Source organism: Equus przewalskii, chromosome 13, assembly GCF_037783145.1.
Source record: "Equus przewalskii isolate Varuska chromosome 13, EquPr2, whole genome shotgun sequence".
Lineage (NCBI taxonomy): Eukaryota > Metazoa > Chordata > Mammalia > Perissodactyla > Equidae > Equus > Equus przewalskii.
This window is the reverse complement of record NC_091843.1, coordinates 61,872,769-61,891,314: the sequence shown is the minus strand read 5'-3', so window position 1 is coordinate 61,891,314 and position 18,546 is coordinate 61,872,769. Positions and strand designations below refer to the sequence as shown.

At 42.9% G+C, this 18,546-nt stretch overlaps 1 protein-coding gene and 1 pseudogene across 1 annotated transcript in view; one reads left to right on the top strand and one right to left on the bottom strand.

The window, feature by feature from the left end:
- FBXL17 (F-box and leucine rich repeat protein 17) overlaps positions 1–16,767 on the bottom strand; it is a 464,109-nt gene extending 447,342 nt beyond the window's left edge. The window contains exon 1 of the mRNA XM_008506642.2: positions 15,377–16,767. Coding sequence (XP_008504864.2) covers positions 15,377–16,360 — 984 coding nt within the window. The 5' untranslated portion in view covers positions 16,361–16,767. The remainder of the gene's footprint in view (positions 1–15,376) is intronic.
- Positions 729–2,468, top strand: LOC103540109 (superoxide dismutase [Mn], mitochondrial pseudogene; annotated as a pseudogene).
- Positions 16,768–18,546: the final 1,779 nt, after the last annotated feature.

The following is an 18,546-nucleotide window of genomic DNA, read 5'->3' as shown; positions in this document are numbered from 1 at the left end:
TTAGGCCACAAATCAAGTCTCAATAAATTTTAAAAGACTGAAATCATATAAAGTATCTTTTATGATCACTAAGGAATGAAATTAAAAATCAATACAAGAAGGAAATCTGGAAATTTTATAAATCTGTGGAAATTAAACAACACATTTGTAAATAATCAAGGAATAAGAAGAAATCACAAGGAAAAATAAAACATTTTGAGATGAATGAAAACAAAAACACAATATACCAAAATTTATGGGACTTAGCTGTAAACACTGTATTAAAAAAGAATCAAGATCTCAAACCCAAAAACCTAACCTTCCACCTTAAGAAACTACAAAAAGAAGAGAAAACCAAACACAAGCCAAGCATAAGGAAGGAAATATAGATCAGAGCAGATATAAAATGAAATACAGACTAAAAAAATAATAGAATCAATGAAACCATAAGTTGGTTCTTTGAAAAGATCAACAAAACTGACAAACCCTAAGCTAAACTAAGAAAAGAAAGAACACTCAAGTTAATAAAATCATAAATGAAAATAGAGACATTACTACCAACCTTACAAAAATAGAAAGAATTATAAGAGAATACTATGAACAATAAATTACACAAACTAGATGAAATGGGCAAATTCCTAGAAACATACAAACTACAAAAAACTGACTCAAGAAGAAATAGAAAATCTGAATACAATTATAGTAAGTAAAAAGATTGAATCGGAGGCTGGTGGTGCCCTTGAAGAGCGGCCGGGACGCACGTCCGCCGCGGGCCGTCTGCGCGGCGCGATCTCTGAGGTTCTTTGAGTCCGCGACAGTCACCATGTTGTGCCGGGCGGAGTGCAGCACGAGCAGGAAGCTGGTGCCAGCTCTGGGGTCCCAGCAGAAGCACAGCCTCCCCGACTTGCAGTATGATTATGGCACCCTGGAGCCCTACATCAATGCCCAGATCATGCAGCTGCACCACAGCAAGCACCACGCGGCCTATGTGAACAACCTGAACGTCACCAAGGAGAAGTACAAGGAGGCGCTGGCCAAGGGGGACGTGACAGCTCAGACTGCTTTGCAGCCTGCACTGAAGTTCAATGGTGGAGGCCATATCAATCATACCATTTTCTGGACAAACCTGAGCCCCAATGGCGGGGGAGAACCCAAAGGGCAATTGCGGGACGCCAACTTTGGTTCCTTCGACAAATTTAAACAGAAGTTGACCGCTGTATCGGCTGGTGTCCAAGGCTCGGGTTGGGGTTGGCTCGGTTTCAATAAGGACCAGGGACGTCTCCAGATTGTTGCCTGTCCTAACCAGGATCCCCTGCAGGGAACAACAGGTCTTATTCCCCTGCTGGGGATTGACGTGTGGGAGCACGCTTATTACCTTCAGTATAAAAACGTCAGGCCTGATTATCTGAAAGCCATTTGGAATGTGATCAACTGGGAGAATGTATCTGAGAGATACATGGCTTGCAAAAAGTAAAACATTATCGTTACACCGAGTGCATTAACCAATTTCCGACTGTTTTTGTAGTAGCTCGAAGTACCACAGTATACCAGTAAGCTGCTCTAGGATAGCCTTTCTGAATGTTGCTTATTCAGATATTTGATAAACGTAATGCTATGAATAATTTCCTGTTTTACAATTTTGTTATCGGGCAACTGTTTGAAAATCTTAAATGCTTTGTATGATTTGGTCTTTTCATTGAACGTTTCCTTCAGAGAGCTAGAATGGCTAGGAGGGTTTAATTGTCATCATAAAACCATCAAAAATATCCCATTCCTATGCTGTTAGGGGTCTGTGGAAGCCTTTCTCATCCCATTCTGTTATAGGAAATCTAGTCTTTTGCCCCAGTTGTTTAACAACAAAATATTAAATTTATTTCCCAGGGGGAATAGTTTTCTATTGAAAATTGCTCTTTTTGTAAGTAATCCTCCATCTAGTATTGCTTCTGGCGGTGTCACCCAATGGTCTTTAATTGTTTATGGTCACATGTAACACTGGGTAATCACCATTTTGTCTTTTTAAAAAATATTACTTGATTGCTAATTGAGAATTGCTTTATAATGAGAAAGAAATAGTCGTGCATCTGAATTTTCGTCTAGGGAGAAACACAAAGACTTGATGTGAAATGTTGTCCTCAAACCTAGAAATGTGTATTGTCTAACTTCTCAAAATGGACAAATTAGGGCCAAGCTGATAAAGTCCATGAAGGGAGGAGGTCACAGATGGTTCTGGCCGGGCACTTGGTCAGGTGCTGCCTTCGCGGGTAGAGACAAGTGGTTTCCAGACAAGGTCAGCCGCGTGCCTCCCTCAGGATGGAGGGAGGTGCCTCCCTCATTTATTTCCAAAGACTTGTTTTTGAGTTATTGTATCCCATTTGATGTTTTGCTTTTCTTTTAAAACATGTACAGTCCCTATAGAAGCTTTGTATTGAGTTTTTTCAATAAAGGGAAAACCATACCCTCAAAAAAAAAAAAAGATTGAATCAATAATCAAAAAACTTTCAACAAAGAAAAGCTAAGGACCAGAGGGCCTCATTAGTGACACATTTAAAGAAGAGCTACACCAATCCTTAAATTCTTCCAAAAACTGGAGAATGAGGGAACACTTCCTACTTCATTCTTTGAGGTCAGCATTACCCTGATACCAAAGCCAAAGACAACACAAGAAAACTGCAGACCAATATCCCCTATATATATATATATAGATGCAAAAATCATCAACAAAATATTAGCAACTTGAATCCAGCAGCATATTAAAAGGATTATACACCATGGCCAAGTGGGATTTATTCCAGGAACACAAAGGTGATTTAACATGCAAAAAAAAAAAATCCATTTAACACACCATGTTAAGAAAATGAAGGTTTAAAATAAATGACGGGGCCGGCCCTGTGACCAAGTGGTTAAGTTGGCACACTCCACTTCAGCAGCCCAGGGTTTCGCCGGTTCAGATCCTAGGCGTGGACATGGCACTGCTCATCAAGCCATGCTGAGGCGGCATCCTGCACGCCACAACTAGAAGGACCCACAACTAAAAATATACAACTATGTACCAGGGGGCTTTGGGGAGAAAAAGGAAAAATAAAAATCTTTTAAAAAAAATGACCATCTCAATTGATGCAGAGAAACATTTGACAAAATCCAATAGCCTTCCTTAATAAAAATACTCAGAAAACTTATTCCTAGTTATTCCTTTTATTCCTAAAGGAAACTTCCTAGGTTTGACAGATGGTATCTATGAAAAACTCACAGCTAACATTATACTTAATGGTAAAGACTGAACATTTTCCCCCTGAAATGAAGAATAAAACAAGAATGTCTACTGTCTCTGCTTCTATTCAACACTGTACTGGAGATTCTGGCCTGGGTAATAATGCAAGGAAAATAAAAGGCATCCACATTAGAAAGTAAGAATTAAAATGTTCTCTATTCACAGATATCATGATCATAAGATCAGAGAAAATTCTAAGAATACACAAAAAAATTTTAGTGCTGATATGCAAATACTTCTACATTGAATGGAAATGAACAATTCAAAAATGAAATTAAGAAAGCACTTCTGGGGGCCAGCCCCATGGTGTAGTGGTTAAGTTCGGCACATTCTGCTTCAGTGGCCTGGTTTTGAGGGTTCAAATCCGGGCATGGACCTACACCACTCATCAGCCATGCTGTGGCAGCATCCCACATATTAAGTAGAGGAAGACTGGCACAGATGTTAGCTCAGAGCTAATCTTCCTCAAGCAAAAAGCATGAGGAGGACTGGCAACAAATGTTAGCTCAGGGCTAATCTTCATCAGCCAAAAAAAAAACAAAACACTTTCATTTACAATAGCATCAAAAAATAGTTTTTTTATAGTTTGCGTTTCTTTATAGTGAGAGTCCACATTCGTTGGGTCAATGTCATCATATCCTCCTATAAAATTTAAATAACGTTTCCTTCCCTTCTTTTAACATGTTTATAATAGCAGTTGGAAGTTTCTGTCTGCTAAGTCTAATACCTGAGCTCACTGAGAGTCAGTTTCTATTAACCACTTTCTTTTCTCTCAGTATAAGTCACATTTTTCTGTCTCTTTACACGTCTCATAATTTTTTGTTAAAAACTAGACATCTTAGATAACATATTGTAGCAACTCTGGAATTTCATTTATTTTTCAGAATTTTTTTTTTAATTTTAATCTCCCTGGTCTTAAACTGTGGCATCTGTGTCCCCTGCAGTGTGGGTATCTCCATGCAGGTTTTAATTCTTATTTACATTTTTTTAGCCTGGCTTCCTAAGGAGTATACCCTGTATCTGAATAGCTTAGTTTTCAGCTAGTTATTTGGGCTACGGTGTTCATTCAAACATCTCAAACCTGCTCTTCAATCTGGGTGTGAGTTGGGAAGAGCACATTCAAGGCTTAGCCAATTCTCAGGTCTTGGCCCTTGCTTTCTGCTGGACACTCTCAATCCCTCCTGCACATGTGCAAAGTTTCACAGCAAGCCGGGGTGGAGAACTTAACCCTTCATGGATCTCTCATCTCCAAGGTCTGCCTGTTAAATTCCCAGCTGGTCTCCAATTCATCCCATCTGGTACCACAACCTGAGACTTGAAAATATGTCTGCTTGTTACCTACCAAGTTCACCACTTCTGGTTGACAAATACAGGTTTTACTCATTGCCCCAAACTGAGTTAGCCTCTCAGGCAGCAAAGCTGCTCATTTTACAGGCCAGTCTGATGGCCTAGTGGTTAAAGTTTGGCATGCTCCACTTCGGTGGCCTGGGTTCAATTCCCACAGAACCACACCACTCACTTGTCAGTAGCCATGCCGTTGTGTTGGCTCACACAGAAGAACCATAAGGACTTACAACTAGAATATACAACCATATACTGGGGCTTTGGGGAGGGAAAAAAAAAAAAGAGAGGAAAACTGGCAACAGATGATAGCTCAGGGCGAATCTCTAAATAAATAAATAAGACAAAGCATTTTTGGAAAAAAAGCTGCTGATTTTCCAAACTCTGGTTCTTGCCAAAGGTACTGGGGCAGGGGGCGACAGTAGAAGCCTCATGCAAGAATGCTGTAGACTTCCACTATTCTTCCCTGAAGCTCTAGCAGTTTTCCTAAGAATAAATGTTTGTCAATTTGTTGTCTACCTTTGGCCAATTTCCAAAGATCAAATAGTTTTGGGCAATTTTGCCCAATCTTACACGTGTGTGTGTGTGTGGAGAGGATTCACCAAACTCTTCATGCGGCCATAGCTGGAAGTCCCTCTCTTGTGGATATTTTTATGCTTGTCCTCTTTATTTTATAGACGAGAAAATAAAGATTCAGAGAGACTAGATCATTTGTTTAAGGTTAAAGGACTATGTGGTTTTAAACGGCTAATTTGTCCCTTAAATAGAAGATATGTGAAATGTGGTCATTAGAACCAAGAAGCACCTTGTTTAAAATATGTCTGATTTTGGATAGAACCCTTCTCTGAACATTAGTTTTCTCTTTTGTAAAAGTGAGATGATTGTTGTAATCCACAGATAAATGACTAAATCTAGGTGGGTCTAGATAAGTCTTATTTGTCCAAGTGAAGGGAAACATAATAAATGGGTGAAGAGATGAGAAAATCTGTAGCAGTGAAGATGGATAAAAGTGAAAAGGCAAAAGACTAAGCCAAAATACCAATACATTATTTAATAGATCTTTGCATATGGTTTGTAGTTGGCAACCTGCACAATGGCCCCCAATGATCCTACCTCCTGGTGTTTACACCTGTATAATCCTCTCCTCTTGAGTGTGAGCTGGATTTACTGACTCACTTCTAATGAACAGAGTATGGCAGAAGTGATAAAACGTCACTTCTGAGGTTAGGTTAAAAAAAACCTGTGACTTCATCACACTAAAGAGTTTCTGCAAGGCAAAGGAAACCAGAATCAAAACAAGAAGACAACCCACCAATTGGGAGAAAATATTTGCAAATCATATATCCAACAAGGGGTTAATCTCCGTAATATATAAAGAACTCACAAAAACAAACAACTCGATCAAAAAATGGGCAGAGGATATGAACAGACATTTCTCCAAAAAAGATATACAGATGGCCAACAGGCACACGAAAAGATGTTCAACATCACTAATCATCTGGGAAATGCAAATCAAAACTACACTAAGATATCACCTTACACCCGTTAAAATGGCCATAATCAGCAAGACAAAAATAATAACAAATGTTGGAGAGGTTGTGGGGAAAAGGGAACCCTCATACACAGCTGGTGGAATGCAAACTGCTGCAGCCACCATGGAAAACAGTATGGAGATGTCTCAAAAAACTAAAAATAGAAATACCATATGACCCAGCTATCCCACTAGTGGGTATCTATCCAAAGAAATTGAAATCAACAATTCAAAGAGACTTATGCACCCCTATGTTCATTACAGCATTATTCACAATAGCCAAGACTTGGAAGCAACTCAAGTGCCCATCGACTGATGATTAGATAAATAAGATGTGGTGTGTGTGTGTGTGTGTATATATATACATATATATATACACACACACACACAATGGAATACTACTCAGCCATAAAAAAAGACAAAATCATCCCATTCACAACAACATGGATGGACCTTGAGGGTATTATGTTAAGCTAAACAAGCCAGACAGAGAAAGACAAACACCACATGATTTCACTCATACGTGGAAGACAAACACACGGACAAGGAGAACAGTTCAGTGGTTACCAGGGGGAAGGGGGCTGGAGGGTAGGCACAAAGGGTGAAGGGGAGCACTTAGATGGTGATGGACAAATAATAATGTACAACTGAAATTTCACAATGTTATAAACGATTATGACCTCAATAAAAAAATTAAAACTGTGGCTTCCATTTTGGGTGTTCTTGGATCTGTTGTTCGGTGTGGAGTAAGCTGCCATGTTGTGAGTAGCCCTACGGAGAAGCCCATGTGGCATAGCAAGGAACTTAGCATCTCGCCAACAGCCAGCGAGGAACTGAAGCCTACCAACAACCACATGAGTAAGTGTGGATGAGAATTCTCAAGTCCTAGATGAGCAGCCTCACCCAACACCTTGATAACAGCCTCATAAGAAATCGTGGACCAGAGGGACCAAGCTAAGCCACAGAGGGATTCCTAACCCACAGAAAATGTGAAATAATAAATGTTTGTGATTTTAAACTGCTAAGTGTTGGCATAATTTGTTACACAGAAATAGATAACACATGTTTAAATATTCCTGCTTTTCTTTCTGTCATTAAAATGCTATCTCACCTATATCCTAACTCCTCAGAAAACACTCTCCCCCAAACTATCTTCTTAACTCATTTAACAAACATCTGTGCATATATACCTAGGTTTCTGTGGGAGACACTAAGACATGAGATTTGTTCATTGGCTTTAAGATTATATAGTCAAAGGCATTTCTGAAATATCTTTGAATAATTTGAGATTCAAGAGAAAATTTCAAAGGTTGCTTTGAAGAAAGAGAAGATAGGTCTGTAAAGGACTGACCTGAAACAAAGTTTTTGTTCCATAAAGAAAACTACAAAGGGAAAAAATGACACTGAAAAAAACTAGCACGGCACTTGCATCAAGCCAGGAAATTGCTTAGTTTAACACAGGCCTGTTCGCCAGGCCTTGAACACGACAGAAGTCCAAGCTAAGTAGATATTCTAAGGATGTAGAAGATCCAGAGCGCTATCATCTTATATCTTGTTGGTCTTTCATCACTGCCCTCATTTACAGGGTGGAAGATGGCTTACTCTTATAATCCAGGTGGTCTAGCCCTGAAAGAGGGAGGGGGAAGCAAAGGACAAGCAGCTGCTTTTTATGGTGTGACTTACAAGTTGCTCACATTGACTCCACTCACATCCTATTACCTAATATTTAGTCACACAGCCAACATCTATCCACAAGAGACGCTGAGAAAGTCTCTAATTAGGGGGTCATGTGCCTAGCTGGAACACGGTGGATTCTGTTACTAAAAAGAATATGAGGAGAATGGATATAGTATGGGGAAACAGCAGTAACTTCTAATCAGGACCTAGGTTGAAAACTTGAAAAACTTTGAAAAGTTTAATACAATTGATCTTTAGTGGCAGATCTGGACAATACAACTAAACTGTTAATTACCAGAAAATGCACAAGTCATATTACTGACATAACCTGATCTAATCACTACCAGGCTGATATCCAAATATTTCTAAGCCATGAAATGTTCTATTTTTGAGTACGGCGGTGGTATAACATATCATAAGATATTTCAGACTGAAGAAACTTCCAGAGATCACATTGTTGCTTAACACTTGGTCCTACTTATCCCACAGAACCTTACAGCAGTTCAATATCGACCAAACCAACACCTACATTTGGCCATTTCCCAATGAAGAGATCATATCTGCTATCAGATGTTACTGCAAAAAGGAGTGAAAGTTTATGAGCAGGTAGGCTGTATGCAAGTTAGAGAAACATTTGAAAAGAAGCAAATCTGTGTAGCTATTTTACATTGACTATCTCCCGTATGTCAGATACTATGCTAGGTGTTGTGAAAAATACAGAGGCATTAAAGATGCAACACAATATTCCTGACTACATATTATGCAATGTCATTTATATGAAATTTCTAGAAAAGGCAAAACTATAGAGACAAAAAGCACATCTGGGGGCAAGGCAGGAGCAGAAATTGACTGCAAAGAGATACAAGGGAACTATTTGAGGTGAAGGTGTTCTAAAAGTGGATTGTAGTGATGGTTGCACAACTGTATATATTTATTTAAAATCAAACTGTACACTTAAAAGGGGTAAATTAAGGGGCTGGCCCAGTGGCGCAGTGATTATGTTCACACGCTCTGCTTCAGCGGCCCAGGGGTCTAAGGTTCAGATCCTGGGTATGGAGCTACACCCTCCTCATCAAGCCAAGCTGCGGCGGCATCGCACATGCAAAACAGAGGAAGACTGGCAGGAATGTTATCTCAGGGATAATCTTCCTCAAGCAAAAAGAGGAAGATTGGCAACAGATTTTAGCTCAGGGACAATCTTCCTCACCAAAAAAAAAAAAGAAAAGAAAAGAAAAGAAAAAGGGTAAATTAATTAGAGCTGTTTTTTTTTTAAGCCCATAAGCTCCATATTTCTATCATCTATCTTCCCAGAATCTATGAATTCCTGTTTGAGAAAACACACACACCATACATTTTAGTGAGGAACTAAGCAGCTAATATCCTGTAGATCCAGATATTCTCTGAAATCTTCTCAGAATTAATTATTTCAACTAAGCTCAACTTTTCTGGTCTTTTCTATTTTTTTCCTACGTATATCATATCTGGCCTCTTTCTTCAATATTCTATTTATATTGCCTGCCAAAAGCTTGAAAGTAAAATTTACTAAATAGTCTGTTGAATAAAGCACCATTTAGAAAAACAGAGGCAAAAAACATATTTCTGGTACTTTTCTAACTATACAGCCTTATCAGGGAAGTCACAGATTCTAAAACTATTTCCTCAGCTATAATTTAAAATAATTTCTCACAATTTAATTATTAAAATTTAAAGCACAGCAAACTAATAAAATCCCAACTATTACTACACAGAGTCTTACTCTATAGCACAGTCAGGTATTAAGATATTTATATAATAATAAGTTTTATCCTAAAGTCAGTCACAGGATTCGATAGAACACAACTTGTTTTTTTAAGTATTGTGGGAGAAGATACTATGAAACAATGTGTCCTTTTGAGATATCTCCATTAGTCTTTGAGCATTTCCTTGCATTCTGGAGCAAAATGTTCTAGGCTCAGCTTGAACTCTCTCTGTCTCAGCCCTGGAATCAGCCATTTCTCGAAGGAACACGGATTCCTTTTAGTGGAGAATGGTATTTAGAAGCTAAGATCTGGACACTCAGTGTATTCACTGTTATTGGATATCCCTTCTCCAAGGCTCTCTCAGTGGGCAGAGCTAGGTAATGTATGCATGTATATATTTATGTATTTAACCAATCTCCGATCACTGCTGCTAGCTTCCTCCTCCACGTAGATGCCCTTACCACACATACTAGGGCTCCAAATTGGCCAAGACTTGGGCAAGACTCTTGATAATCATAAAATAGAATATTTAGCCTAAGTTAAGCAATTTTTTAAGAAACTATTGTGCCAATATTAAGGGCTTCCATATTTGCCTTCACCTATCTCCCCTTACATTCCCTATCATTTATACAGTCTGGTACTCCAAGCTGGCAAAGAATGGCTCAAGGTTACCCCCTTGACAGCTACTCACCACAAGTCAACAGATTTTACAGACTTCTTAAAATGAGAAAAAAACAAATTTCACCTCTTGGTAGCCTGATTAAGTTAACAGAGATTATTTGGCATTTTTCAGCAAAGAAAAATCTTGAACCTGACTTCCCAAGGACATTCCATTTCAGCACTTATTTAAACCATCCCTAGAAGTCCAGAGACATACCTTCTAGAGGTTATCAGGTACTGGAGCCTTAAGTCAAGCATTCATGAAATGCTACATGGAACTTACTTCCTATTACCCACTAGTAATCTACATCCAAAGCTTTAAAAAGTAGTACTGCTTTTTTCTTTGACTCCCATTTCTATAGCTTTCATCCTTGTATTCATATCCAAAAAAAAGAGATCGGATATATAAGCTTTCCTCCAAAGCACATTTCTCTTATAAAACTCTTCCCTGCAAACTAAAACAACCTGTTGGTAATAAAGCTGTAAAAACAAAACTTTAGGAGCCAGCCCCGTGACCGAGTGGTTAAGTTCGCACACTCCCCTTCAGCGGCCCAGAGTTCAGATCCTGGGTGTGGACATGGCACTGTTCATTAGGCCATGTTGAGGCGGCGTCCCATGTGCCACAACTAGAAGGACCACTACTAAAATATACAACTATATACCAGGGGGATTTGGGGAGAAAAGCAGAAAAAAAACCCAAAAAGTTTGGCAACAGTTGTTAGCTCAGGTGCCAACCTTTAAAAAAAGAAAGCAAAAATGTAATACGTACTGACTCATTATCAGGGATGCATGCATGGTAAGGTGGTTTTCTAATCACGGTGATGGATTTTGGATCTCTCACCTGGTTTCCTTTGGAAAGAAAGTAGTCTGCTGACAGCAAGACATCTAAACATACAGCACACACGGTCTCTAAAATTTAAATATGGGTCTCGAAATACCCAGTTACTGAAGAAAAATACTCTACTGCTATCATTTGGTAAAACTGTTGCATACTGGTTCCACTATACAAAAATCTAATTGCGATACCAGTAGTCAGGGTTGCTTTTAAGGCAACAGGTAGCAAAGACTGAAGCTACCTTATTTAATCCAAAACAATCCATTAACCAGTCAGAGAGCAACTGTAACAGGCTTAAGTACTTAAGAAAATACTATTCCCACAGTTGACCTTTGAAGAGTCATTCCCTGCTTCTCAAATTTCTTATATTTAAAGACCGCAATTCAACCTTACAGACCCAATTATAAAATTAGCCTCTGACTCATAATGGCTTAGAAGTCATCTGGTGTAAACTCCTCCCCGCCTCCCCAATTCAGGAATCTCTTTCATAAAATCTCAGAGAGATTACTCAGGCCCTCTTATACAATATGTTGAAAAGATCTCTAGACCTGGAAACATTGAGCTGGGTCCAGCCCAGGGTCTGCCATTCACTATCTAAAACGTCCTGGGATAAGCCATTTCACTTCTTCAGGCCTGTTTCTTCACGCATAAGAAGTGGGGAGTGACCAGATGACAAATAAGGTCTCTTCCTGTTCTGAAGGTACATAATGATTTCCAGTGAGGCCCACTATTTCAAGAAAGAAATAAATTCCATTTTTACACAGCTCTTATTATTAGAAAGGACCTTCTAAATTTCCAAAAATACACATTCCAAAGGACCTTCTAAATTTCCAAAAATACACATTTTTCAACCCTGAAATTTCACCTCTTGAAATCTACCCTAGAAAAATACGACCACACGTGCAAAGAAAACATCTATTAGCACTGTTTGTAGTAGCGACAAATTGGAAGCATCGATTAATAGAGAAAGAAATATAGTATGGTATAATACTATATGCCACAGTTAAAAAGAATGAAGGAAATCATATACTTACTAATAAGGAATCATCTTCAAACCATACAGTTAACCAAAAAAAGAAAGAGAAAATTACACAACATGTACATTTTGATGCCACTTATGAAAAAAGCTATGAAGATTTACACAGGTCTTTCTGCAAGGATGGAAATGTTCTGGATCTGCACAGTCCAGTACAGTAGCCACCAGCCACATGTGACTATTGATCTCTGAAATGTGGCTACTGTGTTTGAAAAATTGAATTTTAAATTTTATTTTAACTACTTTAAATTTAAATAGCCACATATGGCTACCATACTTAACACGGCAAGTCTAGAAGAACAATCTAAACTGGTAATAGCGTTAGTTACCTCTGGAGAGGAAACTACATGGGAGGGTAGGAGTGAACCAAGGCAAACTTTTGCTTTACCTGCATTACTTAAATTTAAAGCAAGTAACACTTAATACTTACATAGAAATAAAATCAAAAAGGAATAGGCCTTGTTGATATTGAGCCAAAAATCTGCTTATGAAGCACCACAGAAAAAATTTAGTTTTTGTCTTTTGCCTTCTCCAGACGTGCAAAAAATTGGGCAAGTACGGTAGCTTTCCCTAAAAACATCCTTTAAATCACATTTCCTCCCAAACTCTCCCTCCTCTGCACCCTCTTTTTTACAACTATAGTAATTTCTGGTACAAAAATGCACCAATACAACTATAAAGACTATTGACTCATTATCAAGGAAACAGGTGAAACTTTCTAAGAATGTTTTCCAATGGATTTGTGCCTCTCTGGGCAACAACCCTTGTAATATTTTTTTTTTTTTTGAGGAAGATTAGCTAACTACTACCAATCCTCCTCTTTTTGCTGAAGAAGACTGGCCCTGAGCTACATCCATGCCCATCTTCCTCCACTTTATATGGGGGACACCTACCACAGCATGGCTTTTGCCAAGCTATGCCATGTCTGCACCCGGGATCGGACCCGGCGAACCACGGGCAGCCGAGAAGCAGAACATGCGCACTTAACTGCTGCGCCACCGGGCTGGCCCCTATAATATTGTTTAAAAAAAAAAAATGTCCAAGATCCCCAAGTTTTCTCTTCTCCAAGCCAAACACCTCAATTCTAACCAGAAACAGAGCCAGAATCCTTTCACCATCACATAACTCTACCGTGGCTCAAAACAACAACTCAAGGGAGACCATAAACATTTCTTAGTGACTTATCTTAGAGGCATAGCATATTCACCCAGAGTCTCAGTCCAGACTTCCTCAACACCTAGTCATTCCTCTGTTCATAAATATTTACTGAATGCTACTAAACACCACGCACTGCAATTAGGGGAAGGGACAGAGCAATGAACAAGATCTATGTCAACAGAGCCTCTATCCCCAAAAGCCTTATCCTTAAAAGTTCTACTGAGATTGGTAAACACTGAGAAACCTCTATTTCAATTCACTCCAAACAGTCCAACTCACCTCATGCTGAAGTGAGGACCATGCTCACTTCATGCTCTCACTAGGACCACGAGACCCACAAAAAAAATCTTTATTCAAGCTTCTAATACAAGGAATGGAAATCTACACAATACATCCAAATACCCCAACACAACAGGGCTAGTCCAATGTGTAATTCTGAAATATCCCTTAGACCAAGTCTTCAACAGTCAACAGCAAAAATGTGAGGAAGAACAATGTAGCAGACAGAATAAATTTATTCTATAGCCATTCTCTTATTCTCTTTAGTATGAGATCGTGTCCTTCCTCCTTTTCTCTTTCCTTTTTTTAATATGTCAATATTCTCTAACTTATGAAATAATAGTTTAAGCAGAAAGTACCTGATTTTTGTTTTGGGTTAGTTTTAAACAGTCTTACTTGCCCAATAACAAGACAGTAATCAAACCTCTAGACCAAATATTTGTTGATATTTGTCCATGTCATCCACTGACTTAGAGGATTCAAGAAAGTTCCCTCTGCCCTAAAAATGCATATCCTGAACACACAGAGGAGCCAATTACTCCTCGAAAAAGTATACCTCAATAAAAATTAAATTATTACATTTTGACAGAAGGAAAAATTAAGCTTTCCCACTCTTTTGCTGTATTATTCACAAGAACATTAATACCACAATGAAACAGATCCAAACACACAGGATTACAGATATGCAAAATGTCTAACCAAACAAAGTAAGTATACTGGTGACAGTAACAATTGTAATTGATGGCAGTTACTTCCGTAACAATAGAAGTAGACAAATTCTTATCTAGGTTATTTTTGGCTAGTCTTAAATAGCATCCACACTGAACAGGACGTTTATATTTATTAAGCTTTAAAAAGGTGTGTTGGGTGGGCGAGAAGGAAGAAGAGAGAAAATGATGAGAAAGAACTCGTTAATAATAACAATACAAGCTCTATCACATAATTAAGTTTGTCACTAGCATCAGCAAAACTGCAAAATTTACTTAGTAGTTCAATGTGAAACAAAGCTCCCACAGGACACCCACCTCAACTCATCAATTTCCCCAACAAAAAATACATCTGTCCTTACCTTCTAGTAATCTGTATGCTTTCAGGTAAGGGTTAAAATGTAGAAAGGCAATAGAACATAGCACAAACAAAAGGGTTTTCAAGTCAGGCAGGCCTAAATTCTCCAGTTCAAGACCCAGATCTGCCCCTTACTTTCTGTGTGTAACCTTGGACAAGTCATTCAACCTCTTCAAGCTCCACTAGACTGTAAGCTCCATAAGAGCAAAGGAAACTTCTGCCTGACTTACTATTGTGGGTATACAGCATCGAAATGCCAGTTTCTTCTTGTATAAAGTAAAGGTTTTACAATATTTATCTCACAGCGGTAACTGGAGGATTAAATGAGATATTATGTATATAGAGCTCTGGCACAGTGCCTCATCACAGTAAATGCTCAATGAATGTTAACTGTTATTGACATCAACTAGCAACTACCAAATCTGAAAGTACTGTTTGAAGACTTTCAAATACTAATATGTATACAAAGTCTTTACCCAGTAAGTCTAAATTGCTCAACTGATGAAAATATTTCACAGAAAACCTACGAATGGTTTCTAAACCACTGGGCTGGGAATCTAATAGATGAACCCTAAATTGTGCGTAACAGACGCAAGTTACTAAAAGACATTCAGTAGACTTCAAGTTTTTCTGCTTCAAAAAACAGTCCATAAGAATCCTCCCCATTGGCTTCACAATCTGCCCTTCGGACGTCTCTAGCTGTCAGGGAACCCCCTCCTCCGCGCTCAGGGGGAGGAGAGAAAATCTCCGAGGTGGGGGGCCGAGGTTGGGGGAAGCGCACATCCCCGCGCCACTCGTCCAGACCCACCTTGAGCAGGATGGAGGGCGGCAGCTGATTGATGTCTGGGGCTTCAGGGGGCGGCTCCCTATGACAGTCACAGGGGTTTTCGGGGGGCTCCTGACAGTCCGCGTCGCCGCATTCACGCTGCTGCTGGGCAGGCGAGGGGGCGGTGCCCCCCGCTCGGACGGCGTCCCCGCCGGCCTCTGCTGGGGCAACTTCGGAAGTGGGAGAGGAGGGCGGGGGACAGAGAGGCTGCGATGGCTGCTCTGGGCCCTGGCAGCAGCCGGCGTCGGGGGGCCGCGGCGGCGAAGCGCCTCCCCCCGCGGGCCCTCCTCCGCCGCCGCCTCCACCGCCGCAGCCCCCGCCGCCGCAGCGGGGCTGCTTACAGGGGGTACAGGCGGGGACCCCGGCCCCCTTCCGCTTGCACACCATCTCAGGGGGCGTGGGGGGCTCGGCTGGCGGCGGCGGCGGCCCCCGGAAGAGCTGCACGGCGGCGGGCGGCCCCAGGAAGCGCACGGGCCCCACGCTGGCCAAGAAGAGGCTCCGGCCCTGCTGCTCCCAGGCGGCGGCCGCAGCCAGCCCCAGCTCTTTGCAGCAGGAGGCGGGCGACGAGGCCGAGGCGGCGGCGGCGGCGGCGGCGGCCGAGGAGAGCAGGAAGCGGCGGGCGGCGGCAGCGCAGTCCTCGGCAGCCAGGGCCGCGTAGCACCGCGCCAGGTGCTGCGAGGAGGCGGCCGCGGCGTAGGCCCCGTCCCGCGGCGGCGGCGACAGCGGCGGCTCCTCCTCTGGGCCGGCGGGGGCGGGCGCGCCGGGGCTGTGCACGATGAAGCAGAGCATGCAAGGCCCGCGGAAGAAGCAGTCCCGGCTCCGGGGCGCCGCCGGCTGGGGGGGCGCCTTGGCCGGGGTCCGGCGGGGCAGCCTGAGGAGAGGACGGCGGCGGCGGCACCAGCTGCAACAGCGAGGCCTCTTCTGGCTCGGGCGGTTACGCGGCTCCTTCGAGAGAAGGTGGCCCATATAGAAGGCCCCGAGGAGAGGGACCGGGATGGGGAAGTAGGGAGGCCCGGAGAGGCGGGCTCCCGGCAACGGGGCAGGCCGCTCGCTGGCTCGGCCTCGGGCCCGCGGCGGGGTCGCCCGCCCTGCGCACACACGCACACACGGGCACACACGCGACGGTGGGGGGTGGGCGTCAGCTGCGGGCCGCCCCGGCGCCCGACGGGGGCTACATGCTTTGCCCAGGGAAGCCGGGAGAACGATGGGCGCGAGCTTGGGGGACGCGACGGAGGGAGCGAGCCTGCCGCCTAGGCGACCAGTCCGAGCCCGACCCGCCGGCTCAGTCAGTCAGTGCGGCGGCAGGGGCATGCGAAGTCCCGCTCGGACCATTTTAACTGCGGCTCCGCCGGCGGCGCGCGCGCCCGCGACTCAGCTCGAAACCGCAGGAGCGCGCGGCCCGCGCGGGGAGGGGGCGGAGCCGGCGGCGGCGGCGCGCTCGGGGCGGGGGCGCGGGCGCCCGGCTGCTCACCCGGGACGGCCGCTAGGCAGGGACTGCTGGGAAGAAGCGGGCCGACGAGGACGTAGGGCTCGTGGGGAGCGGCGCACGCACCTCCCTCCGGTCGCCCAAGGTTTCTCGGAGGCCGCTAGGCCCACGCCCCCTTTGTGGGGCGGGAGGAGACGCTTCCGAGCCAGCTGTGTGACATCCGTTTGCACAGCCGCGCTGGCGTCCGTAGGTGTAAGTTCAAGAACTGCTATTGGCCGGGAGCCGCTCGGCTCTTCCCCTCACCCCCACCCCCAGGCTCCGAGACCTAGGCTGCCCTGGAGCCGTAAAGCCGGTTCCGGCGGAAGGCCAGCCTGGGTCCCGGCTGCCTCCGGTGGAGTGGCGGATTCGTGGCCCTTGGATGGGGTCGACCTGTGTTCTCACGTGAGGGGCTAACTGGTAGTGCAGCGCCGCCGTGTTTCTCCAACTTGTTTTCATACTTGTTGCTTGTGGCCGACTACTAACTTTTCATAACTTTATTTCAGAATGAAAGCATAGATCAAATTACCTATACACACCAGAAAGATAAAGTTTCTCAACCCAGTGAGTCATCCAACATCCCAGGCTACAAGCTGTAGATGACTTTATCATCTGCACCCTCGGAGTCTCATCTATCCGTCCAACATATACTTTAAAAATTGGGCAGTGCCTACTATAGGATAAACCGTTCTAGGCGGACCTTGGGGACCCAGACGACAGAGAGCAAATAGGCTTTGCAGAGAATCCTGCAGAAGGTTTGACTATGATGCCAGAGACACAGGGCAATAACTAGAGCGGTACCTGGTGTTGAGAGAAGGTTAGCTTTCAAAAGGGAGAAATTGGAAGAAGCTTAAATACTGATGGGAATGAGCCAGAATAAAGGAGGAGGTAAGAAGATGAGAAGAGATAATACAAGGCCCCTGAGAAGGTGGACTGGTGTGTCCCTTACAAGGGATACCATCTTCACCGTCATTGGAAGGAATAAGGAAAGGACAGATAAAGAATGGATAGATAGTGGACATTTCTGACAAGTGAGAGAGTTCCTTACAAATGGTCTGTTTTCCTTTGAGTGAAGCCTGGTTACCTGCTGAAGGGTGGAAGGAAAGTGGCAGGTGTTTACAAAAGTTGCTAAAGAAAACTTGAGAGAACTGACTAAGGAAGCAGTATTTGCCAGATCCAAGGTCCATCAGCTTAGAGACGGTGGTTTGAGCCTGTGTGACTTTCCCACCGCAGTGGCCAGCGTCACCCAGCCTTCACCCAAACACACCAAGAAACCTTTGCTAACAGTGGCTTCTTTGTCAGGAATGACTTTTATTTTAGGTGTGCCAACATTCAGGGATCTCCCTTTCTGAGCTTGATCACAGATAGAATTCTAAGAAACCTAGAGCAAAGATTTGTCAAATTTTTGTTTAGGTTTTCCCTACCTGTTACCATCAAATGCACTGCCCAAACTCCCTTTACCTACAGATGTCCACATAGCTTTCACCCCTCTGACTGTAAAGGGATCTTCTAGGGCCCCAGAGCACCATTGGTGAGGATGAGAGGTTAGGAGTTAGAACAGAACCTTTGCCATCTCTACTATGCTACACTTTGAGCAAAAGGAGGGAATGTTCTAAGCCTTTTTATTACTTTCTCTATGTCAGGAGAAGTCAGGGAGATTCTGAGCACCAGCAGATGCTTTACTGTTGGC